The 27,467-nt window shown below is 35.8% G+C and overlaps 3 protein-coding genes and 1 long non-coding RNA gene across 5 annotated transcripts; 2 read left to right on the forward strand and 2 right to left on the reverse strand.

Moving 5' to 3' along the window:
* Positions 1–34: 34 nt before the first annotated feature.
* On the reverse strand, positions 35–3,299 carry LOC106107578. Its single transcript, XM_013288462.1, has 4 exons — positions 3,158–3,299; positions 2,698–2,798; positions 1,150–1,252; positions 35–286 (listed from the first exon to the last, which is right to left on the reverse strand). Exons 1-4 carry the CDS (start codon positions 3,231–3,233, stop codon positions 240–242), a joined length of 327 nt encoding a protein of 108 aa, XP_013143916.1. The 5' UTR covers positions 3,234–3,299; the 3' UTR covers positions 35–239.
* A 4,121-nt stretch (positions 3,300–7,420) lies between these two features.
* On the forward strand, positions 7,421–15,505 carry LOC106107693 (venom protease-like). The gene is made up of 10 exons (XM_013288673.1): positions 7,421–7,587; positions 8,622–8,731; positions 9,178–9,297; positions 10,128–10,263; positions 10,702–10,811; positions 12,201–12,331; positions 13,240–13,389; positions 14,029–14,167; positions 14,486–14,602; positions 15,196–15,505. The coding sequence occupies exons 1-10, from the start codon at positions 7,524–7,526 to the stop codon at positions 15,379–15,381; spliced, it is 1,263 nt and encodes a 420-aa protein (XP_013144127.1). The 5' UTR covers positions 7,421–7,523; the 3' UTR covers positions 15,382–15,505.
* Positions 15,506–17,133: 1,628 nt separating this feature from the next.
* LOC106107677 lies at positions 17,134–18,219 on the reverse strand. Its single transcript, XR_001225878.1, has 2 exons — positions 17,611–18,219; positions 17,134–17,487 (listed from the first exon to the last, which is right to left on the reverse strand). It is a non-coding gene; the product is annotated as an uncharacterized LOC106107677 (long non-coding RNA).
* On the forward strand, positions 17,187–26,278 carry LOC106107676 (pyrimidodiazepine synthase-like). Of its 2 annotated transcripts, none has more exons than XM_013288645.1 (6): positions 17,187–17,586; positions 21,777–21,947; positions 22,901–23,067; positions 23,691–23,793; positions 24,689–24,822; positions 26,049–26,278. In XM_013288645.1, exons 1-6 carry the CDS (start codon positions 17,559–17,561, stop codon positions 26,166–26,168), a joined length of 723 nt encoding a protein of 240 aa, XP_013144099.1. In that variant the 5' UTR covers positions 17,187–17,558; the 3' UTR covers positions 26,169–26,278. The 2 variants fall into 2 exon arrangements, with proteins under 2 accessions (XP_013144099.1, XP_013144100.1); XM_013288646.1 differs by lacking the exon at positions 17,187–17,586 and adding an exon at positions 19,843–19,979.
* Positions 26,279–27,467: the final 1,189 nt, after the last annotated feature.

The raw sequence follows: 27,467 nt of genomic DNA on the forward strand, positions 1-27,467 counted from the left end.
CGCTCCATAGCGGATGGTAAAATAAAACAATACAGAAACCGCACAGCAATAGTTTGTTAATATAAACAGATTTTCAAGTTCAAACAATAGCCGTAAATATTTATTAAAACTTTTACAGTAATTTTATACATGTTTAGGTCATCAACAATTTGAACGCAGCTAGTTGAACATTATCCTAGATATTTCTAGCATCAAGTTGCTGCACCAACGAGGTCTATTCTTGATATTTGTAGGAATCGTTAATATAAGACCCTTATAGGACTCCACACTGGAAACCGATGAACGCCTGCAAAAAAATACGAGCAATGTACAGTCGTGGAATTTTGCGGTATTCCACTTACAGGATTGCCTATGTTTCAACGAGACAAACTCCGCCTCTTACAAATAACGTAATAAGGTAATAGTTGCGCAAACGCCGGGATATAAAGCATTATCCGTGTACCGACATTTAATAGCTGCACTCTATATGTTATTGTTATTGTTCCGCGTCTCATTATGTACAAATATTCAAAGGACTGAAATGTGGACACCGACAGATTCTCCGACTGTACATAATGTCGGGACCACGGCTATCGTACAAAAGATAATTTAAATGATGTCATAGTTCTGTTTTCTCTTTCTCTTTCCTGTTATATCTTACCTTTCACATATCAGTAAAACAATAGCTCCCGACCGCGACTCCGTACGCGTGGTATTAAAGAGTAGTCTATGTATTCCAGACTATCCTCTACATTTATGACAATCGAGATCCGTTCAGTTTAGGTTCACTCTAACAATCTAAACATTCACATTTTTTTTTAATATGAGAAGGGGTCAAACGAGTGGCGGGAACACAGAGGTAGTCAACCACGCCCATGGACATCCGCAACACCAGAGGAACTACAGATACGTTGCCTTTAAGGAAATGATAGGCTCGCTTCTTGAAGGACCCTAAGTCGTATTGGTTTGGAAATACCGCCGAGGACAGACCGTTCCACAACGCGGCTGTGCGGGGCAGAAAGTTCCGAGAAAACCGCATGGTTGTGGAATGCCAGCCATCAACATGGTGAGGATGGTACCTGGCGGTCTATCGTGTCCAAACAGCTCCTCGGAACACTCCCCTTGGTAAATACGGTATACATTTATATAAGTTAGATTATTTTTACTTACGATATCGCCACTTCGGTGTTTTTATTTTGGGTTTCATTGTTACTGGTCTTTTTTCTTTTTCCAAACAGCATACGTATCTTTTAAAACCATTATAAAAACAACTCTGAAAGGGTAAAACTGACAAGTTATATATTCCAGTTATACGTTACTGCTATATTGCAAGCCAGTTGGTATGCAGGAGTGGGCTTACATGACTAAATCGAACAACTGTTGTGCGATTGTCGATTATTTCGCAATTCAACTGTTTAGTTGCACAACTAACGAGTAGTGCACCTCCATACAAGCTCATAGGAATCAAAGCAAGACTAAACAGTTATGCGATAGTTTAGTCAACCGGCACTTTCTTAATGTAACAGTATTTGATTTTGCACTATAGTGTGTCTAAATAAGATAGATTAGTTTGACAATTCATTTGAAATTTTATAGGGATGGGTTGTGTATAATCAGTCATGAATCTTATCGATTTTCGATTTTTATTCTTATAGAAGTTGGAATCGATAGATTTATAGTTATAACTTATGAATTAAAAAAGAACACTGTTTTCTTAAGTTTATAATAACCTGCAGAAACATTACAAATAATGAGAGTAAATAAACGTTTATTACTACTACAGCCGTACGTAATCGAATTGGATTTCGCTATTATTTCTGTCATCGCTAAATTCTCTACACTATAATCAATACTAGAATTGTCCACTAAATTAGTCAGTAACAAAATAATAATTTTAGTTGAGTTCGATAATTATTTAAACCGATTATCGATAGTTCATAATTGTTCGCTGCGTGTTTCGTCACTACGATACCTGTCTATTAAGTACGGCATTTGCCTTCATACAAATTGAATTCGATACTTCATATGCGTCATTTATCAAACTAATCTATCTTATTTAGACAAACTATAAGAAAATATGCAATCAGCTACATAAATATGTAGACACTAGCTTTTGCCGTGCCATTAAGGCTATGTGCTCTTCCAGACTATCCTCTACATTTATGAAAATTCAAACAAAAAAATGGGACCCACCTGCAAGCATTACCTTTCGGATAAAAAAAAGAATTATCAAAATCGGTCCACTAGCGGCGGAGTTATGCCGTAACATACATAAAAAAAAACATATAGACGAATTGAGTACCTCCTTCTTTTGGAAAGTCGGTATAAAAGATCATGATGCGTAAATAGTTCAGACTATAAACTTTAACAAAAATCCTTATCTTACTAATATTATAAATGCGAAAGTTTAGATGGATGTTTGTTAGAGTTTGTAGCCTAAACGACTGAACGGATTTCGATGAAATTTGACATAGATGTAGAGGATAGTCTGGAAGAACATATAGGATACTTACATTTTTTTCCACGCGGACTTTAATATTAGTAATATGTACAAAACATTTTTACGTCTTCAGTTTCATAAATACATCTGTTAATAGCTTTATATGCTGTTAGCGTACATTAAGACAGTTTTGAAACCAAATTCGTGTATACGTTTTCATATATTTTTGCAGCTAACTGTACCTTGCAGTTCGTTTTGTAATTTAAAATGTTAGTTACCTTTATCTTTTTCTTATTTCTGATTTGATGTATCGCGTATTCACATTTATATAAATATCTACAAACACCGATCTCGTTAGTATAGGTTGTACATCTGCCACCTGTGTGAAAATTATAGGTTATGTTCCTTGCGATTTCGTTGGCGTGAAATTAAAAAATAATAAAAAAACATAGCCTATGTTACTCACCGATAAATTACTTATTTAATGGTTAAATAATTTTTTAAATAAGCCGAGTTGTTTTTACGTGAAATAATACATAAAAAATACAAATCTTTCCTCTTTAAATAAAGATAGATAAAGAAAAAAAACTCCAGAATATAGAGGTTAGGATCTCAATGTTTATCACAGATGATAAACACAATCTGGAGCACAGACTACTTTTGTTTTTTTAATTCCACGCGGATTAAATCACTTGCAAAAACAAAGAATAAAGAAAAAGCAGAGGTTATAAAAATTACCTTCATAATCCGCATCCTCTTCATAACAAACCACTAAATGCAGAGTAAATAACAACATTATTATAACTGTTTTCATTTTAAATATGTTAAAATATTAACAAATGAATTAGAATGCCGCAGAGACGCAAACGTTTTCAACTATATATGTAGATACTGCTGGATATGGTTTTCCCGAGAGATAAAAATATATATAGAGAACGCATAGTTGTAAATTCACTTGAGATATTTTTCAAATAATAATCACTAACACTATTGATAGATTATAAACCACGTTATAGTAACAGTAATTAGTAATTAGTAATTTAGTAATCCTATATATAATATATGTGTCATATAAATATTATAAATGCGGAAGTTTAGATGGATGGATGTTTGTTAGCGTTTGTAGCCTAAACTGCTGAACGGATTTCCACGAAATTTGGCACAGGTTTGGAGCATAATCTGAAAGAACACATAGGCTACTTTTTATCCCAGGAATAGTTACGGTTCCCGTGGGATTCATTAATTTGGTTTTTTAATATTTACTCGATTATTCTGCAACGGTTCAACATATCTTATTGAAATTTGGCACAGATATAAAACAAATTCTGGAGTACACATGGGATAAGGTTCATCCCCGAGAAATGTCCGGTTCCCGAGGGATACGTAGCTTTTTGTAATTTATATAGTTCGTATGTTTTCTAATACCACGCGGACGAACTCGCGGGCAACATCAAGTAATATTGTAAATGCGAAAGTTTAAATGGATGGATGTTTGTTAGAGTTTGCAGCCTAAACGGCTGAATGGATTTCGATGAAATTTGGTATAGACGTAGCGGATAGTCTGGAAAAACACATAGGCTACTCCCTTTTGTTTTTTTAGTTCAACGCGGACGGCTTCGCGTGCGAAATCTAGTGTCAATATAATTGTATTTAAATTAATTGCCCATAAAAGTCATTAAACAATATTGAAAAGTTTACATTTTATTTTGCGACACTGTTTTGTTTATTTTATAACAAAATATGAAGCGTAATATAATTTTGAAAAAATGTTTTATTACATGTCAATACAAGGACACAAAGTGGCACTAAACTTGACAACAAAAATGTGACCTTTCAAAGAAATTACCGGTGAAAAAAGTTGTTCATGTCTATTCTATATGTTTTCATTGTCTGGGATTTCCTCATCGTGTATCAAAGGTTATTAAAATTTACCAGGACTTTACTGGGATAATTCTTAAAGTCATTGCACAAGAGATGTCAATCGCAAACTTCGTTGGCGCGGAATTTAAAAAAATGCTATAGTTACAAGATTCCCAATCGTATCGTCTACCATCTAAAGTCCTGTCAAATCCACCCATCCTAGAGATCTGTCGCCATTTTGACAGCGCGAAATTGAAAAACGAAATAACCGAAAATTCCTTTAGAGTTACTTACCCTACCTTTAGAGTTTGCATCTTTGACTAAACAATCGCACAACTGTGCGATTGTCCATTGTTTCGCAATTCAACTGTTTAGTTGCAACTAACGAGTAGTGTACCTCCATACAAGCTCATAGGAATCAAAGCGGGACTGAACAGTTGTGATAGTTTTAGTCAAAGATGTGCGCTCTTAGCGAAATTAAATTTGTTTTAATATTCGGTCGTTAATAAAATCTTACCAATATAAAATATGCGAGAGTTTAGATGTTTGTTAGAGTTAACCTAAACTGCTGAACGGATCTCGATGTTTGTCAGGAATAAAATTAGTACCGTGCTATAGAATTGGCGCAACTCTAGATTATCGGCATAAACGTCACGTCCCTAGCTGACAGCTGTCAATGTCACTAGAAGTATGGATAGATTGGCGCGTTACTTGAGTTGACGAAAAGTATTGCTCTGAGTTAAAAGCGACAATATCAATTTAATAAGTTGTCTAATAATACATAGATAATCTAAAAGAACATTAGGCCAATTTTGTTTTTTTAATCCACGTGATTTGTGGGCGACAGCGTGAGTCTCCTCCTCCGTCGGATAGGGGTAGACAACGCAACCGCATGCGCATGTCTATGGGCAGTCGCTTCGCTATTTTTGCGGATTCAGGTGGCCGCTTGCTCGTTTACCACCTGTTATAAAAAGCGACACCGACCGCGTGGAATTCAGAAAAACAAAAATAAGTAGCGTTCTTCCAGACTGTTCTCTAATCCATGCTAAACATAGATATCTGTTTAGCAGTTTAGGTTACAAACTCTAACAAACATCCATCTAAACTTCGGTGGAAAGGCAGGCCACAAAGCTATTTGGTGACGAAGACTATAACTGAGCATGTCTTGAACACAGACGCAGAGTGGCTAGCCTGACAGTGTTTTACAGGTTGCATTTTGGTGAATGTGCGCAGGAATTCTACAAACTCATTCCCCCATCCCCTTTTTACCATCGGACATCTAGTACGGCTGGTCTCCACCCCTTCATAGTTGAAGTGCCGCGGGTTCGAACGAAGCGATTCGAGACATCGTTTCTCGTGCGCACAGCAAAGGAGTGGAATAAGTTGCCGGCGTCAGTGTTCCCGTCAAGTTATAACGTGGGTGTCTTTAAGAGCAGGGTGAATCGGTACTTACTAAACTAGCGCGTACCATCCTTCGACCACATCTTCACCTTGGTCTAGGTAGGATAGTGGTCAAGCGCTGGTTTTTGCAATTTAAAAAAAAAAACTTTCGCATTTATAATATTAAGATAGTATTGTGTTATCTGTAGTAATTAAGTAATGCAATATGTTTATAAATAGGTTATTATGCATATCATTATCACCAGCTCACTACGTCCCCACCGAGGGGCTCGGAGCCTACCCTAAATTAGGGTGACTAGGCCATAGTCAACCACGCTGCACTGCGGGTTGGTTGACTTCACACATATCTTTGAATTTCTTCGCCGATATGTGCAGGCATCACGTTGTTTTCCTTCACCGTAAGAACGTCGGGTAAATTATGTACATATGAAAATTCGAAAAATCGAAAATCACATTGGTACAGGATTCGAACCCAAGACCTGTAGATTACAAGTCAAATGCTTAAACCACTGAGCCACCGACGCTCTCTATTATGCATATATTTTCTACTAATTATAACTTAAAAAAATGTAACACATGTTAAACCATACTATGAGATACTTGACTCTTTTTCCACGCAATCGGAGTCGCGTTCAACAACTTTTACTATAAAAAGAACATTTTTTCAACCGGTTTTCAAACTTGTTTAGATGCAAAATAAAATTGACCTTGAATATTAAAATAGTATTTTAAATTATTAATAACCAACATTAAAGAATGTAAAAAAAATAACTAAAACATTAATACAATAAAGTTTTTGATATATCGTGATATACACGTAAAACCAGTTTTTCCCAGTCATGTAGACAACAAAGGTACAGGATGTTTCAAATGGCTAACACTAGGCTAGTAATTTAGTCGAGTAATAAGTAACTCAGTGACATGAAAAGGTGCAAAAAAACTTTGATTACAATTCTCCACTGTTAAAAATACAAAATTTTTTTTGAAGATTCAAAAAACAAAAGTCTGTAGCCAATGCGTTCTTCCGTATTTATACTCTATCCGTTTAGCAGTTTACGCTACCTCTAACAATCCATCTAATCAATACTAAATATAATAAAGCGTAAACACACACTACTTTGTGGCATAGGATGTCAGCAATCACAGCATATATTTGAATAATTCTTTCTTTAGTAAAAGCCCTTTACTTTCGACATGCATTAGACTGTACATTTTCACGCTATTAGTTAGTGGATAAATATTTTGGAAAATACGTTCATGTGGGAAAGTGACCATCAACTAGTAGCTGCTAACATTAAAGAAGCAGTGTTATGGCCGGCCCTCTCGGACGCCCTTGATTCGGAATGCTAAACAATGACGGAATTCGAAGCGATCTGAAAGCTCGGTGGCCTCCCAATCCGGTAATAATAACGAAGTAACGGCTCGTGCCGAGGCTCCTGAGGGAGCCCTCGAGCTTAGTTACTCACAAACGAGGTTTAGGCTAAGCGCCATCTGCGCTAGGCCACCTCAAGCCCGGTAAATCTGTAAATGCCTCTTCAAGGCAAACAGTGGCCATTCAGTCACAAAGAAAAATGTTATGGTAACGGTAATTTTGACACTTGCAACTGAGAATTTAACAAATGTAAATAATAAAGTGTTTATAATTTCTTGCGGATGAAGACGTACAGAAACAGCTAGTTTAATTATAATAGTATAAAATTGTTTTTGCATCAACCTGTATAACAGTTGATATTTAGTTTTTAAGTCAGATCGTCCGCATCCATGTTTCTTGTACGACGTTTCGCGGGCATGAGTTCAATCAATCTTTATATAAACATTGTTTATTGAATATTGTTAACGTAATATGGAAAAAGTGTGGTGTGTGATATTCTTGTTGATAAATGTAAAGTTTTTAGTCGCACAAGAAGGTATTATATTATATTATACGACAAGGAAAATAATCCCAATAAATGTACATTTTGAGGTTACGTTTATCTCTAACATTGACCTTTGACGTAGATTGTTTTTATTATTTTAATAGTTATTTATAGGTTATTATTTTGTTTCTTACAAATGACATAATACATTAATTTAGTAATAATCATTTAATTAAATATTTTAATGCATATTCCAACTTACAAGCTTTTGCCCGCGATTAAAAAAAACAAACATAATCTATGCGTTCTTCCAGATTATAAAGTCATTGCCCATTAAATGTCTCTCTGTATACTTAGATCTTTAAAACTACTCAACGAGTTTTGATTTAAAAAAAATGATGCAAGAGGAAGTTTTATAATAAACTAGCTTTTCTCGTGCGGCTTTTGTTTTTGACATTTGTAAAATCTCAATTTCAAATGTCAAAATATTATATACAGTTACCAATAATCTTGCTTCATGTAGCTTGTAGTTTATGGTCTCTTTCCTATATGAGGGTTTTTCCAATTTATTTACCTCCTAAGTTTAATAGTGCGGAAATATATAACCTAAAATGTGTCGTAAGACTTTTTATTAAAAAGATAAGATTACTTTCGTCTGATGAGTGTGGTGACGGAGGCCTAATTTTGGTCCCTTTCCACCTTTTTCTTAAAAGGAAAGGATGGGAAGGAAAAGTGGATTTAACGGTGGAGAAGACGCATAAGAAGGGGAAATGTCCTCTTTATGTGCGTCTCCGCCGTCAATTAAGGGTAGGCAACGCATCTGCAATTGCGGATTTTTATGGGCAACGGTCGCTTTCCATTTCGGTGGATTCGGCCGCTTGCGCGTTTGCCACCTTATATTATAAAAAAAATAGAAAGGGAAAGGAAAGGGGCTAAAATTTGCCTCCGACACCACACTCATCAGATTGTACGCGGAATTGCTTCCGCTTGACGCCTGTCTTCTGTGTGGTATCGCTGACAAGCCTTACAGTGTGAACAAGTTAGTGCGGGCTGTACCACTGACAAAAGTTTTCTTTTGTTTTTAGGGGAAGAATGCGAATTAGAGGAAGCGGAAGGTGTGTTCGGGGAATGCAAACCGACATATCTGTGCAGTTACACAGATCGACTAATCAATAAGGAAAATCAACAACCAACGGTATAACTGATTATTCCCAACCGTCAACCCGCTCTGTCCCCACGTAAGAACAAAAAGTTTTATCCGTCCCAACTTTTGCGACGAGGGGACGGTTGGAACTTATTTTATTTCATAACAAATGACAAACCTTAGCAATCTTGCTTTATTGATTGTTGGCAGCAACTTATTGTCTCTTTCCCACATTAGGTTTTTATCCAAAGTATTTAGCTAACGTTAATAGCGTGAAAATATAAAGCCTTAAGCGTGACGTAAGTGTAGATGTTAAAAAAAGAATTATTCGAAAATATACTGTAATTGCTGACATCTTAGGCAACAAAGTGTGTGTTTACGCTTTATTACAATAGTATAGATAGCGTGAGTTGTGAAGTGTCTCAAGTGAAGTGTCAACTCTGGTTCCTCTATACATAGTATATTATTTTAATCTGGAACTATTAATCTTATTCCAGGTTTGCTTCGCAAACACGACTGACACTTTTGTGTGTTGTCCAAAAACACTCTACCAAACAGGAATACTTGGAAGAACATTCTTCGATTCTATTAATGGTCGGCTGACGTACGGTGATATTGTAAGATCTTTTTACCTTTTCTTTCTTTTATATTATCTTTCTGTCCTTGTTCCACTCATGTAAACTTATGTGACAGAGCTTTAAGTTAGCACTGTAGGGCTCGCTCTGTGTACCACGACCACACAGAAGACAGGCGTCAATTGGGGGCAATTCCGCGTACAGTCTGTTGAGTGTGTCATCTCTCTGCCTTATCCTACTCCCGTAGCGGCGCACCGGGTTTTCCTCCTCCAAATAACTATCATCCGTCATCTCAGTCATCACTCCCGTCTTGATTATGTCACCTTTCACGCAATCATCCATCTCTTTTTATGTCTACCTCCACATTCATAGTGTGTGTGTTCAGTCTGTTGAGTGTGTCGGAGGCCTAATTATAGTCTCTTGAGAAATGATGTGGAGACAAGAAGGACATTATTCAGTCTCAATAAACTGAGTATAAGCAAATATTAGTACAAATTTTGGTTATACTCAGTTTATTTTTATACCGCGTTTATTTGTAAGGCTGTTTATGAGTCTACGTCCATTACGAGTAGGTAAAACATCTGCCATTGCTGATGTCTATGTCATGCCTTTCCGGCAGATTCAGGTGGTCGCTCATTTGGCACCTCATACTATAAAAACAAGATCTAGTCCTTCACATAACTTTATCGTATGTCATCTGTCACTGCCTTATGACGACACCTTTCACGTAATCCATCTCTTTCTAACTACCGGTGTACTCATTACTAACGTCTTGTTACATTCATCCATTCTCTACCACTTGGACTACCCTAGTGGTAGAGAAACGCTTTAATTATTTCATCTCATTAGTAAGAAATAAACTGTACTTCCAGGACTGTCGCTACACTGGCTCGTTCCCGCTCGTATGCTGCAAGCGGAAGCCAGTGGAGCCCGCCACACGGCTGTACAATCGTCTCGGAGAGGACTGTGATCGCAAACCTAATACGAAGACTGCCGAAGCTTGTAAAGGTAAATGCGAAAAAAATTGTAACTCTTATCTATACTATTATAATAAAGCGTAAACACACACTTCTTTGTTGCCTAAGATGTCAGCAATTACACCATATTTTTGAATAACTCTTTTTTTAATAAAAAGCCTTACACTTACGTCACGCTTTAGGCTATATATTCTCAGGACATTAAACTTAGGAGGTAAATATTTTTGATAAAAACCCTAATGTGGGAAAGAGACCATAAGTTGCTGCCAACATCAATAAAGCAAGATTGCTAAGGTTTGTCATGTCATGTCATTTTGACATTTGTTATTGAGAATTTGACAAATGTTAACAATGAAAATTTTTATAATTACACGCGGATGAAGCCGCACGGGAACAGCTAGTCTAACCATAAACACGAACAAATGGTTAAACTTATCTGGGAAACCAACCATTGGCGTATTTTTTCCAGCTTGCTACACATATCAGAGGCCTCGTAGTTCAAACATAGTCTGTCCTGAAGAAGCTGGTATAAGGATCGCAGGTGGAGAACCCGCGGAGATCGAACAGTTCCCGCACATGGTAAGTGTAGGGTTTACAATATTATAAGGTTTAAAACGAGCTAGCCACCTGATTACGCCAAAAGTAGCAAACTGCCCGTCAACACCATCTCACTATATGTGTCACGGAATAATTAATTGGCGTCGTTGACCACCTTGGTGTTCTCGCCGTTCGTCTGCCCCCTTTTATTATAAAAAAAATTTGATTACAAGTACTAGCTTTATAATATTAGTAGCTTTCGCCCGCGAATCCGTCGGTGTTGAATTTAAAAAAAGAGGTCAGTAGTCTCTGTATTCCAGACTATCCTCTACATGTATAAAATCATCGAGATCTGTTCAACAGTGTAGGTTAACTCTAACAGACCTCTAAACTTTCACTTCTTACTTATGCTATTATAAATGTGAAAATTTAAATAGATGTTTGTCTGTAAAACTGCTGAACGGATGTCGATAATTGTCATACATGTAGAGGATAGGAACACTTATAGTGTGTCTAAATAACTTAGATTAGTTTGACAATTCATTTCAAATTTAGTAGGGATGGGTTGTGTAAAATCAGTCATGAATTTTATCGATTTTCGATTTTTATTCTTATGGAAGTTGGAATTGATATATTTATAGTAATAACTTATGAATTAAAAAAAACACTGTTTTCTCAAATTAATAATGACCATAACAAATAATGAGAGTAAATAAACATTTATTACTACTACAGCCGTACGTAATCGAATTGGATTTCGCTATTATTTCTGTCATCGCTAAATTCTCTACACTATAATCAATACTACAATTGTAATATAAATTAGTTAATAAGTAAATAAAAATTTTAGTTGAGTTCGACAATTATTTAAACCGAATATCGATAGTTCATAATTGTTCGCTGCGTGTTTCGTCACTACGATACCTGTCTATTAAGTACGGCATTTGCCTTCATACAAATTGAATTCGATACTTCATACGCGTCATTTATTTAGACAAACTATAGGCTACTTATTTTGTTTTCATAATTCCCACATGGAGGGAGTTCGGGCAAAGGTAGTTTACGTTATTAGTAAGTTTAAGGGCCTGTCCCTCCACTGGCTGATAGACACTCAGATAGCTTAAAAATGACTGTCAGATAAGGTAACAAAATCCGATAGTTCCATCACATTTTACACGTTGGATTATTAGACAATTTGCAGTTTGGTGGGACAGGCTCCAAGGGTCTTGGCCTCCGACATGAGAGAGCGCCAGCGTCGTCTGTCCTGCGTTGTCGCCTGCCAGTCGATCGACTCTAGCTCGCGCAGGTCCAGCTCTAGCGTCATGCCGGTATCTGGGCCGACCGACGGATCGGCGGCCAATCGGCCCTAATTCAGATAATATTAAAAAAATCAAATATTTTGTAATCGTAGTGAAAGTTAACCTTTAACAGGTGGTGTTAGGAACTCGGATCGAACAGAAACCAAATCCATCATCAGCTGATATTGATTGGATAGGAGCAGGGACTTTGATAACAGAAACTTTCGTATTGACAGCAGCACATGTACTTTACTCCCCTGATAAGTAAGTTCATCATCATCACCAGCTCACTATACGTCCCCACTGAGGGGCTCGGAGCCTACCCTAAGTTAGTGACTAGGCCATAGCCAACCTGCACTGCGGGTTGACTTCACACATATCTTTGAATTTCTTCACAGATATGTTCAGCACTATGTTTTCCTTCGCCGTAATGTTGGGTTAATAATTTGTGAAAATTCGAAAATTCACATTGTTACATGATTCAAACCCAAGATCTGTAGATTACAAGTCAAGTTAAACCACTGAGCCACCGACGCTCCTAGATAAGTTTATTAACTAGATGTCACCAGAGACTCCGTCCGCGTGGAATTAATAAAAAAAAAATAACCTATATGTCCTTCCAAACTATCTATGGATTCAGCAATTAAAAGCGCACCTTTGACTAAACTATCACAAATGTTTGGGGTCTGTCCCACAACTGGCTGATAGATGCCCAGATAGCCTAAACAGGGAACAAACTCAGATATTTCCATCACATATTTTACATGTTGGGTTGTTATCAGACAATTAGCAATTTGGGCAAGCTCATATTCTCGCTTTGATTCCTATGAGCTTATGGAGGTACACTTCTCGTTAGTTGTGCAACTAAATAATTGTATAAATGTCGACATTCCGTACAGTCGCTCTCTGATTGGTTAAAACATGACGTGTTTATTGACTATTAGTTCACAATGTTGCCAATTGCCTGATCCTTGTAGGTCATCATCATCATCAACTTGCCCTTATCCCTTAAGGAGGGTTGGCACAGTATGTGCTGCTCCATACATCTCTATCAGCCATATCTGAATACACTCCTTTCTTAAGCATATCCTCTTTCACACAATCCTTCCATATTTTCTTCGGTCTTCCTTTGTATATATCTAAGCATTAATATATTGTAAATTTTCTTACAGTGGTAATATACAATATGCTTTATTGGGCACTTCAAATAAAACAGACCTTAGGGATGGCGTGTTAAGATACATTGTTCAAAGAATACGACACAAATTGTACACCAGCGGTTCACATAACCACGACATCGCGTTAGTCGAATTGGATTACAGGTGAGAAAAAATTTATTTTAATAAACCTGAAAATACTAGTAATTCTAATCTATATCTATACTATTATAATAAAACGTAAACACATACTTCTTTGTTGCAAGATGTCAGCAATTACACCATATTTTTGAATAATTCTTTTCTTAATAAAAAGCCCTACACTTACGTCACGCTTAAGGCTATATATTTTTAACGCCTTTAAACTTAAGGGGTAAATATTTTGGATAAAAATCCTAATGTGGGAAAGAGACCATAAGTTGCTGCCAACATCAAGGAAGAAAGATTGCTAAGGTTTGTCATGTCATGTCATTTTGACATTTGCTATTGATAATTTGACAAATGTAAACAATAAAATGAAATTTTCATAATTTCATGCGGATGAAGCCGCACGGGAACAGCTACTTGTACATACTTTGCCTATTTAATATTATACTTTAAGATACGAAATATAGACAACTAGCTGTTGCTTGCGACTTCACACGTGTAAAATTAAAAAATAGTACAATACACAGCCAATGTTACATTAATAATGTAGTTATTTGTGGTGAAAGAATTTTTGAAATCGCCCCAGTAGTTTTTGAGTTATTTCAATGCATACAAAAATACATATTATTCCTCTTTATAATATAATTTACTTATTAGGGTACCGTTATCGAAGTTCATACGGCCAGCGTGCTTGCCAGTGGATGGGATAGTACCTGACACAATCCCCACCCTGACGACAGTAGCGGGCTGGGGAAGGACAGGCCAGTATGCTAATGCTTCTCAAAAATTGATGCAAGTAAGTTCTTTAAAATGCCCCTTAGTTAACCTAAACGCACATATAGTGAATGTTATGTCTTACTAATATTATAAATGCGAAAGTTTAGATGGATGGATGTTTGTTAGAGTTTGTAGCCTAAATGTGTTATCGGATCTCTACGAAATTTGGCATAGATGTAGAGTATGGTCCGGAAGATCACATAAGCTACTTAGTTTGTTTTAATTCCACGCGGACGGAGTCGCGGGCGAAAGCTAGTGATCAAGTAGAGATTTGTAATTTTATGATGAAGCCGCAAAGAAATAGACCTTCATTGATATTCGTTCGCTTTACTTGCAGGGTGATATGAGAATACAAAGTACTAAAATATGCCGCAAGGGTCTGACATCACGTTTCCAAAGTTGGGATCCAAACATCATGTTCTGTGCCAAAGCAGAAACCGCTGACACTTGTTATGTAAGTAACACTTAAAACATGTAAAACCCGACCAACTAATGGCCGGTTTCCCAGCAACTTTTAACCGTTAGTGTTATTGGTTCAATAACATTAGTCAAAGTCAAGTTACGTAGTTCCGAAACGCATTTTCCGACGTAGGTAAACCTAACACTAATAAATCAGTAGGTAAACTTCAGAAACCCATCATAAATGTAATAAACGTCTATACACGATAATGTAAGAAAAACATTTACAAAAAGCACTTGCATACAAACACCTACAAACCTTTTTTTTTTATTTATTTTATTATCCTGCATTAAGCGATAGATGGCGCTAATTTCAAACTAATAATTGTTCTATGAACATTTTTACATGAATAGCGCCATCTATGGCTGAAGGCGAATGAGCGCAGATTTTTCAAGTTCAATCATCAGCTTACTCCACTAAACTCAGTATGTCTTCAGTGACCAGTTCATCAATACACTGCGACTTCACACATATAATTGAATTTCTTTACAGATATACGTAAACATCACGATTGTTATCTTCATTATTACGTCCAATTTTAAAAATTATAAACCTTACACAATGGTAATTTATATTTTATTTCACAGGGTGACAGCGGTGGTCCAGTAATGGCGCCTTTGAAAGAAAATTCAATGCTCTGTGGTTACTATGTGGTGGGGATAGTATCCTTCGGCACAGTGTGTGGTGTTAACTCCCCCGGGGCGTACACCAATGTCAAAAACCCAAGCTACTTGGAATGGATATCAAACATTGTTTGGCCACAAAGCGAGTGATGCGTAAAATCCGCAAGGCCAAAAACTAGTCCATTTAACCCATCAACCATCTATACTTATATAATAATAGGTGTTCCCGTGCGGCTTTATCCGCATGAAACTGTGAAAATTTCATTTTATTGTTCACATTTGTCAAATTATCAATAGCAAATGTCAAAATGACATGACATGACAAACCTTGACAGTCTTGCTTCCTTGATGTTGGCAACAACTTATGGTCTCTTTCCCACATTGGGTTTTTATCCAAAATATTTACCCCCTAAGTTTAATGGCGTGAAAATATATAGCCTAAAGCGTGATGCAAGTGTAGGGATTTTTATTAAAAATATAATTATTCAAAAATATGCTGTAATTACTGACATCTTAGGCAACAAAGAAGTGTGTTTACGCTTTATTATAATAGTATAGACTAGCTGTTGCTCGCGACTTCACCCGTGAAAAAACCTTTTTAACAATGAAAGAATTTTTAAAAATGCCCCAGTAGTTTTTGAGTTATGTCAATACATACAAAAATAAAAATCTTTCCTCTTTATAATATTACTATAGGTAATAAAAATATAGCCTATGTTACCCAGTGATAACGTAGCTTTCTAATGGCGAAATATTTTTTGAAATCGATCCAGTAGTTTTTGAGAACAATACATACAAAAAAATACAAATCTTTCCTTTTTATAATATTAGTATAGAAAACGTAATTACACAATTCTTTGTTATGTAAGATGTCACAGCATATTTTTTAATTACCATTTTTTTATAAAGCCTACTCTTATGACAGGCAGTACATAGAATGAGTTCAACCTACCCATGCCCCTAATGAGGCACAATATGTCACTCTCTTCCATACAACTCTCTTCGTCCCCTTCCATTCAATTTAAACTTTAAGATATATTATTGTTTAGTGACATGAACAAAGTGTAATAAATACAATTTTGGGATATATGTATAGTTTTATTTATTCTACTGAAAAACTACTGAGAATTATTAAGAACTAGCTGTTGCCCACGACATCGTCCGCGTGGTATTAGAAAACATACGAGCTATATAAATAACAAAAAACTACGTATCCCTCGGGAACCGGATATTTCTCGGGGATGAACCTTATCCCATGTGTACTCCAGACTTTGTTTTACATCTGTGCCAAATTTCAATACGATATGTTGAACCGTTGCAGAATGATCGCTTAAAAATTAAAAAAACTAAATTAATGAATCCCACGGGAACCGTAACTATTCCCGAGATAAAAAGTAGCTTATGTGTTCTTCCAGACTATGCTCTAAACCTGTGCTAAATTTCATAGAGATATGTTCAGCCGTTTAGGCTACAAACGCTAACAAACATCCATCCATTGTAACTTTCGCATTTATAATATTTATATGATGTAAGTACTGCTTACAATCTGATGTCGCATTTAAAATGGATTTCAATTTAAACCCCGAAACAATTGAACAGATTATTTCTAATCGTGTCACGGTTTTTTTTTCTTTTTTAATTTGAAATTAACCAATAGCGTTATTACATTAAATGTAAATCAAAGAGTATAATTTATGCATGAATTTTATTTTTTCTACCAAAATAATTTCAAGTTAAAGACAGCAACACTATTAAATGTCATGCAACTTTCGGCGCCAATTTTGAAATGCGAATAGAATTTCATAGAAAGTAATAAATTTGTCTTAACAAAATCGAAACAAAACTAGTAGTTTCGTAGTTCTTTTTTGTTTTGTAATTAATTCAATAAATTGAAACAGAACATGACTTAATTTACTTTATTCATTATATACAAATGTTTATTTTTATAACATATTAATTAAGTAATGACACATGAAGAGGACGAAACGCATTCATTTTTTTTAAATTAGTGGGTAAATTCATAATCGAAGTTGAACATTGATGTCAAAATGCCGGCGGCCTTAACCAGATAACGCTACTAAATTAAGAAGCGCACAGATAGTATGTTTATAATCGGATTGTTTATCTCTTTTTACTTTCGTCGTGTTATTCGATAATCGGGTCGCGAATGATGTCATACTAAAACCAAGCTTATTTTAAATGTGACGTAGTGTTACACCTATTTGCAAGCCGTGTCACGGACGTAGTAGTCGTGTGCTGGAAAAAATAACCTTTTTACATACGTTTAAGTGATTTTCAACAGAAAGGATCGAGGATAACATAATATAATGTCGTTCTATCAACACAAAACGGCAGGTAAGATTTATTTATATGAGTTACCAGTTTTAAAACTATATTTCCACGATATCAAAGCGTTTTCTCGATCTTATTTCAATATTCGACGATGAAAATTTCACTTTCTCTTGACAGGAATATCGATTTTCTTCACGTCCATTTATCGCATAGAAAGATTCTTAGAAATTAAAATACGTGCACTTAATATGTTGATACGTTTTTCATTTGTTTAAGAATAGATTTAAAAATAAAACAAAATCATTAACTTATTCTAAAAGAAAGAAATTCGAAAAGCAGAAAACAGCTGTTCGTAATGTCATGTCACGAGACGTTTTGTTCTTGCTTTGATGCTACGCGCATAGGTATATTTTTATGACTAAAAAGTGTAAGAAAAAATTATTTATTAATAACATTATTAAAAAAATACTAAAACGTTACACAAATAATGATATGTCCTTAAATTTGTATATAAAACTCAATTCCAGAGATTCTCAAACTTTTTCTTCTTAATTTTTTTTACTGGTTACGTCAACTTTCCCGCCTTCTATACCACCACCGGTACTCCTGACTGCCAAAACGTAATTAATTTTATGCCGTTAGGTTATTTTTGTTAAATCGTTATATTTAAACTAGCTGTTCCCGTGCAGCTTCATTCGCATGAAATTATGAAAATTTCATTTTATTCTTTACATTTGTCAAATTATCAATAGCAAATGTCAAAATGACATGACATGGCAAACCTTAGCTATCTTGCTTCCTTGATGTTGGCAGCAACTTATGGTCTGTTTCCCACATTAGGGTTTTTATCCAAAATATTTACCCCTAAGATTACTGGCGTGGAAATATATAGCCTAAAGCGTGACGTAAGTGTAGGACTTTTTATTAAAGAAAGAATTATTCAAAAATATGCTGAATTGTTGACACCTTAGGCAACAAAGAAGTGTGTGTTTACGATTTATTATAATAGTATAGAATAGAATATTAAACGTTCCTCTTGAATCTATCTATTAAAACTGCATCAAAATATATTGTGTAGTTTCAAATATCTACCCATATAGGGACAGACAGACGGCGCGATACGACTTTTAAATTACGTGGTGTTAATAAAGAAGCCGATAGAAGTGCCCCCTTATAGATAGAAGTACATTGGACTAAACTATTATTGTGCGATTGTCCATTGTTTCGCATCCAACTGTTTAGTTGCACAACTAGTGTCCACCTCCATATAAGCTTATAGGAATCAAAGCGGGACTAAACAGTTTTGCGATAGTTTTAAGATGCGCGTGTTTTAATGTTTACCACATCAGTAAACATGTCTGCGTTTACTCTGTCTACCGGCTTGACCTAGATATGCTGTGGTTAGTACATTCTTCTAACTGCATGTGATATTTCATTGTTGCACAAACGCGTATTTTTTAAGAACACTTAAGAAATAATCGGATTTCAGAATTTTTTTTTCACAACTGTTTTTTTAGACAGTTTAGACAAAGGTGTGCTCTTAGTATTTGTTACCGTAATTATTATAGAATAGCTTTCGCCTGCGACTCCGACCGCGTGGAATTAAAAAAATAAGAGTAGGCAACGCAATTGCGGATGTCTATGGGCAGTGGTCACTTTCCATTTCGGTGGATTCAGGTGGCCGCGTGCTCGTTTGCCACCTTTTATAAAAAAAAGTAAGTAGCCTATGTGTTCTTCCAGACTAACCTATACGTCTATGCCAAATGTCGAAATCCGTTCAGCAATTTAGGCTCCAAACTCTAACAAACATCCATCTAAACTGTATAATACTAGTAAGATAAGATATATAAAATTCAATAATAGTCTTTGGATACTCCAATCCGTACGGATTAAAATATTCGAAGTGAATAATGCGTTTATAATCTATGGACAAAGCCAATAAAAAATACAATAACTGAAAAATAAATTATGAATAAGACTATTAATAGTATATTAAACTTTTAGACCTTTCTCTGATCTATACTATTATAATAAAGCGTAAACACACACTTCTTTGTTGCCTAAGATGTCAGCAATCCCAGCATATTTTTGAATAATTCTTCTTTTAATAAAAAGCCCTACACATACGTCACGCTCTAGGCTATATATTTTCACGACATTACACTTATAGGTAAATATTTGGGATAAAAATCCTAATGTAGGAAAGAGACTATAAATTGCTGCCAATATCATGGAAGCAAGATTGCCAAAGTTTGTCATGTCATGTCATTTTGACATTTGCTATTAATAATTTGACAGAAGTAAACAATAAAATAAAATTTTCATAATTTCATGCGGTTGAAGTCGCACGGGAACAGCTATCAAATAAAACGGTTAACCTTGATATGAATGTAATTAACGTAAACGCTATCTTTTTCCAAGTGAAGTAATCACAAAGGCTTTGAAGATAAATTTATGTAATTATTCACATTGACTAATAAGCATGACTATAATGGGAAAGTTTAGATGGATGTTTGTTAGAGTTTGTAGCCTAAACGACTGAACGGATTTCGATGAAATTTGGCATAGATGTAGAGGATAGTCTGGGAGAACACATGGGATACTAGGGCGAAAACTAGTCAAGTAAATATGCGGTACAAGAATGCTTAGAATTAGCATGGAAAGGTGACTAGGAGTGACAGAAATGACAGAAGATACATAGCCGAAGAACGGTAAACACTTTCTGACAAGAGCGGGCGCACACACAATCGCATAACAGTTGTGCGATTGTCGATTGTTTCGCAATTCAACTGTTTAGTTTCAACTAACGAGTAGTGTACCTCCATACAAGCTCATAGGAATCAAATCGAGAGACAGTTGTGCGATAATTCGTCAAAGGTACGCACGCTCTGTACTATGGATGTTTGTATATAGTTAAATGTTTTTTACTTGAATCCTAATTGTTGATACTCACGTTGTCAGTAAAGTGTTCATGACCTCAATACATAATGTGTATATCACAATTCAAGTCAGTGCTACTCAAACTTCAGTTTAACTAGCGGGTAATTTAAAAAAAACTGTTAATCAACACGTCCTACTCTCAGTAATAATGTAATTTACTAATGGTGGTGGACTGTAGCCTAGTCACCCCGTATTAGGGTAGGCTCCGAGCCCCTCGGTGGGGACGTATAATGAGCTGGTGACCAAGTAGGTAGTTGGTGGCCAAGTAGTTTTTGAGTTACATACAGTTACATACATACAAAAATATAAAACTTTCCTCTTTATAATATCACTATAACATTATAAATGGGAAAGTTTAGATGGATGGATGTTTGTCAGAGTTTGTAGCCTAAACTGCTGAACGGATCTTGATGAAATTTGGCATAGATGTAGAGGATAGTCTGGAAGAACACATAGGCTACTCAGTTTTGTATTTTTTAATCTCACGCGAACGGAGTCGCGGGCGAAGACTAGTATTAGTTTTAAAATTGTTTAAAAACAAATTACCTGTTGCCCACTGATTTACTTTACCCAACTAAAGATTTATTTTCGCGCGTAATTTTTAACTACGTTTATTTTGTAACCTCTTATAATCTAAATTACTAAACCGATTTTAACAAATGCATTATCAATCGATTCGTATTCTTCCCCTGAGTGTTCAAGTATTAATATTTTTTCAATATTGCTGTTGCACGCGACATCGTCTACGCAATATTAAGATGAAAAGTAGCCTATAATATGCCCGTCTATGTTAGCTACCCTTCAATGAAAGTCCGGTCGAAATTGGTCCAGCCGATTCGGAGATTACCCGGACAAACGCGTCTTACGGACAAACAAATAAATGCGATTTTCGTTATCAGCAACGAAAATACATACATGTATAGAGTAGCTGTTCCCGTGCGGCTTCATCCGCATGAAATTATGAAAATTTTAGTTTATTGTTTACGTTTGTCAAATTATCAATAGCAAATGTCAAATGACATAACATGACAAACCTTAGCAATCTTGCATCCTTGATGTTGGCAGCAACTTATGGTCTCTTTCCCACATTAGGGCTTTTAACCAAAATATTTACCCCTAAGTTTAATGGCGTGAAAATATATAGCTAAAGCGTGATGTAAGTGTAAGGCTTTTTATTAAAAATACAATTCTTCAAAAATATGCTGTAATTGCTGACATCTTAGGCAACAAAGAAGTGAATGTTTACGCTTTATTACAATAGTATAGATTGTTTATTATAAGCCAATCTAACTGAAAAATGTATAACCTTCCAGGCTTCAACGCGCCGCCACCTCTCAACAACCAAATGCGTCTTTACCACGTCGACATGAACCCATACGGGCATCGAGTAATGCTCATTCTCGAAGCTAAAAAGGCTAAATACGAAGTCTACCAATTGGATCCATTGCATTTACCCGAATGGTTCAGAGAAAAGAACCCGAGATGTAAGTAATCCATGAGATTTTTATCAACCAACATAATTAATGGCAACACAGAGGGGTTACAGAGACCACGAACCATTAGTTTGATCCTAACACGTAGAAGAAGCTAGAAAGTATCAGGAATCCAATAGGCCGGCTCGCCCGGTGTGTACCACGACCACACAGAAAACAGGCGTGAAGTGGATGCAATTCCGCGTTTCGTCTGATGAGTGTGGTGCCGGAGGACTAATTTAACTAAAATTTCCCTTTCCAACCTTTTCTTAAGAGGAAAAGATGAGAAGGAAAAGTGGATTTGACGGTGGAGGAGACGCATAGGAAGGGGAAATGTCTTTTTGTGGGTCTCGTCCGTCAATGAAGGGTAGACAACGCATCTGCAATTGCGGATGTTTATGGGTAGCGGTTGATTTTGGTGGCCGGTTGCTCGTTTGCCACCTTCTGTTAACTTAATTATATCATTTACATAAATAATTTTAGTTTAAAAAACATTAAAATTAATCTTTACTAGTTAATTTTACAAAAACCATTGGTTTAATTAAAAAAAAATATAGCGTTGGTGGCTCAATGGTTTAAGCATTTGACTTGTAATCTACAGGTTTTGGGTTCGAATCCCGCCGTACCAATGTGATTTTCGATTTTTCATATGTATGTACATAATTTACCCGATGTTCTTACGGTGAAGGAAAACATCGTAAACCTGCACATATCGGCGAAGAAATTCAAAGTTATGTGTGAAGTCAACCCGCAGTGCAGGTTGACTATGGCCTAGTCACTAACTTAGGGTAGGCTCCGAGCCCCTCGGTGGGGACATATAGTGAGCAGGTGATGATGTTGATGATTGGTTTAATCTGTTAGGTTACAGATATATTCTTGTAATTTCTTTTTCAAAAAGACCAACAGCTATTCATTACAATGTCTTCTATAACAAAATTAAAGAATAAATTATTATTCTATTCCAGTGAAAATTCCCGTTCTAGAGATACCAACAGACCAAGGGGATAAATATTTATTTGAGAGCGTAGTTATATGTGACTATTTAGACGAGAGGTTTCCAAGGAACCCTCTGCATTCCAAAGACCCTTACATAAAGGCGCAAGATCGATTACTTATAGAAAGGTTTAATGAGGTAAGTTATCTATACTATTATAATAAAGCGTAAACACACTTCTTTGTTGCCTAAGATGTCAGCAATTACACCATATTTTCGAATAACTCTTTTTTTAATAAAACCCCCTACACTTACGTCACGCTTTAGGCTATATATTTTCACACAGTTAAACTTAGGGGTAAATATTTTGGATAAAATCCCTAATGTGGGAAAGAGACCATAAGTTGTTGCCAACATCAAGGAAGCAAGCTTGTCATGGTTTGACATGTCATGTCATTTCGACATTTGCAATTGATAATTTGACAAATGTAAAGAATAAAATGAAATTTTCATAATTATATGCGATTGAAGTCGCATGGGAATAGCTAGTATCAAATAAAGAGATTTAGGGTCTGTCCCACCATAAGTAAAATGCCTGATAACAAATCTAACGTGTAAAATGATGGAAATATCGGATTTTGTTACTTTATCTGATAGTGACGTCGTTAAGCTATCTGAGCCTATATCAGCCAGTGGTGGGATAGGCACGTAATATTACTAATATTGTAATGCAAAAATTTAGATGTACATATGTTAGATTAGTAACATTGTCTATCTTTTTAGGAACAGAAGAAATCTTATTAAATCTTCGTCTTTTTCAGCTCATTAAAGGAAGCTTAGAATGTTTTGACACAAACTTCGCATTCGGCAGCGAACAGATAATACAAACATTAGACGTATTTGAGAAAGAGTTGGCTGCAAGAGGTAAGAGAAACACTATTTTTATACTTATTTAACAGTGGTAGAGCCTTTAACATCTTCGTACAGACAGACAGGTGTGAAGTGGAAGCAATTCCGTGTACAATCTGATGAGTGTACTGGAGGACTAATTTTAACCCCTTTTCTACCATTTTTCTTATAAGAAAAGAATGGGAAGGGAAGTTGGATTTGACGGTGGAGACGCATAGGAAGGGGAAATGTCCTCTTTATGTGCGTCTCCGTCAATGAAGGGTAGGCAGCGCTGCAATTGCGGATGTTTGGGCAGCGGCTTTCCATTTCGGTGGATTCAGGCCGCTTGCTCGTTTGCTATATCGCCCGGCAAACATCTTGAACAATACATTTAGTTGCGCAGAAGTCGATTTTTAGGTCTTTTTGGCGGGGCAAGGGGGGATGCGCGCGCTCTCTCTTGCTATTGGTTAATCATTCGACCTTTGCGTCCCGCTTCTTTCCCCATGTTCCGTTTACTCCCGAATAAACTTATATCCAATTTTATTGGCCCAATTTCGCTGTTACTTATTTTCGGTAATAATTGTTTATAATTTTTTTCTATTGTTGTTATTCTTGAGCCTTATTTGTTTATTATTGTTAAGTTACTTTTTGTGTTAAATATGCCACGAAAAAGTAACACTATTCTAAAAAGACAAGCCAGTAAAATATGATGTATATTGTTTCATGAAACAAGAATCATCTAAAGAAATTGCACAAGCTGTTTATGCATGTCTGTCATGTTCTTAAAACTTAAAATTGAATTTTTTCATTCCTAATAAATACTAATACTCAAAATAGGTCAATTATTTTGTCTAAAAGTGTACGTGCGCGAAACTACGCCGCTTTTTGTTCAAGAAGTTTGCCGGCCGTTACACCTTATATAAAAATGTAGGTAGTAATTACTTCGGGGGCCAGCGGCCCGGCATGCTGGACTACATGATCTGGCCGTGGGTAGAGCGCCTCTACCTACTGCGCTGCGTCAACGAACACAAGTTCGATGAGAAAAGACCCATGTTCCCTAACTTTGTAAGTATAACTTAGTAACTTTGTATGTAATTTTTCTATTTCAGTGGATCCAGGTTACTTGCTCATTTGCCAGCTTATCTTTACTCTATACTATTATAATAAAGCGTAAACACACACTTCTTTGTTGCCTAAGATGTCAGCAATTACAGCATTTTGAATAATTTTTTATTTAATATAAACCCCTACACTTACGTCACGCATTAGGCTATATATTTTCACGCCATTAAACTTAGGGGGCAGATATTTCGGATATAAACCCTAATGTGGGAAAGAGACCATAAGTTACCGACATCAAGGAAGCAAGGTTGCCATAATTTGTAATTTGACAAATGTAAACAATAAAATAAAATTTTCACAATTTCAAGCGGATGAAGCCGCACGGGAACAGCTAGTGTTATATAAAAAAATACTAAAATTAACTTAACCCTATAATAATTAGGCAATCGTGTCCCACTTACAAAACTCCCGTCCCACCAATGGCTGATATCAGATAGTTTAAGTGACGTCAGTGATGAAGAAACAAAATCCGATATTTTCATCACATATTTTACACGTCAGATTGTTATCAAACAATGTATAAATTGTATTTTTTTTATTTACATTTGTACAATAGACAACGAAGGCACATTAAGAAGGAAGACAGTTTTTTCAAATTTTTTTACTCCCTAAGTTTACTAGTGTGAAAATATATCGTCTTAAGCAAGTGTAGGGATTTTTATTAAAAAAATAATTATTCAAAAATATACTGTGGTTGCTGACATCCTACACCACAAAGTATGTTTACGCTTCATTATATTACTAGCTATCGCCCGCGACTCAATCCGCGTGGAATTTATAAAAAGCAAGTAGCCTATGTGTTCTTCCAGACTATCCTCTACATCTATACCAAATTTCATCGAAATCCGCTCAGCAGTTTAGACTACAAACTCTAACAAACGTCCATCCATCTGAACTTTAACATTTATAACATTTGTATGACTAGCTTTCGCCCGCGACTCCGTCCGCGTCGAATTAAAAAAAAATAGCCTATGTGTTCTTCCAGACTATCCTCTACATCTATACCAAATTTCATCGAAATCCCTTCAGCCGTTTAGACTACAAACTCTAACAAACATCCATATAAACTTTCCCATTTATAATATTAGTAAGATTAGATCACAAAATTGCCAACTGTTATCCTTGTATGTCTCAAAATCTCTACGATTGTTGAATATTTAATATTCTAGGCGGATTGGGGAGACCAGATGCAGCTAGATGACGTCGTGAAGAAGCAGTCAAGGTCACCTTCAGAATACTTCGATTATTACAGAAACGCTAGAGCACATTCGATGGGATATTATCTTTAAATTTGTACAATCTCCATTGATTGTCATATACGTTCAATTTTAACTGAAGTCAAAATTTAAATAACATTCGTGTTACCTCCCCTGCCTTATCCTACTCCTGTAGACGCAACAGGTTTTCGTCCTCCAAATAATTCTGTCACTCCCTTGATCATGTCACCTTTAAAATCCATCTCTTTCTATGTCGACCTCTACTGGTGTACCTCCACAATCATATAGTTTGTCTAAATAAGATAGATTACTTTGAAAAATAACGCATATGAAGTATCGAATTCAATTTGTATTTTTTTTTTATAACACAAGGTGGCAAACGAGCAAGCGGCCACCTGAAACCGCCAAAATGGCTAAGCGGCCGCTGCCCATAGACATCCCCAATTGCAGATGCGTTACCTACCCTTATACGACGGAGGAGGAGACGCACATAAAGAGAATATTTCCCCTTCCTATGCATCTCCTCCACCGTTAAATCCACTTCCTCTTCTCACCCTCTCCTTAAAAGAAAAGGTTGGTAAAGAGAAAGGGACTTAAATTAGGCCTCGGCACCACACTCATCAGACGAAACACGGAATTGCTTCCATTTCACGCCTGTTCTGTGTGGTCGCGTATGAAGGCAAATGCCATACTTAGACAGGTATCGTAGTGACGAACAACAAAATAATTATCGAACTCAACTAAAATCATTATTTTTTTATTAACTGATTTAGAGGACAATTCTAGTATTGATTATAGTGTAGAGAATTTAGCGATGACAGAAAAAAAAGCGAAATCCAATTCGATTACGTACGGCTGTAGTAATAAACATTTATTTACTCTCATTATTTGTTATGGTCATTATTAATTTGAGAAAACAGTGTTTTTTAATTCATAAGTTATAACTATAAATCTATCGACACCAACTTCTATAAAAATAAAAATCGAAAATCGATAAGATTCATGACTGATTACACAACCCATCCCTACTAAATTTGTAATGAATTGTCAAACTAATCTAAATTATTTAGACAAACTATAACTAACGTTCGTGTAAATATTTTTATATCCAACGATATCCAAAACTTAGTACAGTATACAGTTAACTATAAGTTAACTGAAAAACTTTACTCAAACTAATTGAAAGTTTACTCTACACGCATTTAAAACTGTCCTCACTATAAACGTTCAGTATAAACTGAAAAGTCATACCGTTAACAAAACTGCCTGTAAATGTTTTCTGTCATTGGAACTTTAGTTAACACGCATTTATGACTGAAATAACTAGCTATTGTTAAGTAAAACTGAAAACTCACCAGTGGTAGAGCCCGC

Source organism: Papilio polytes, unplaced genomic scaffold (genome assembly GCF_000836215.1).
Source record: "Papilio polytes unplaced genomic scaffold, Ppol_1.0 DF821956.1, whole genome shotgun sequence".
In the NCBI taxonomy this organism is placed as follows: domain Eukaryota; kingdom Metazoa; phylum Arthropoda; class Insecta; order Lepidoptera; family Papilionidae; genus Papilio; species Papilio polytes.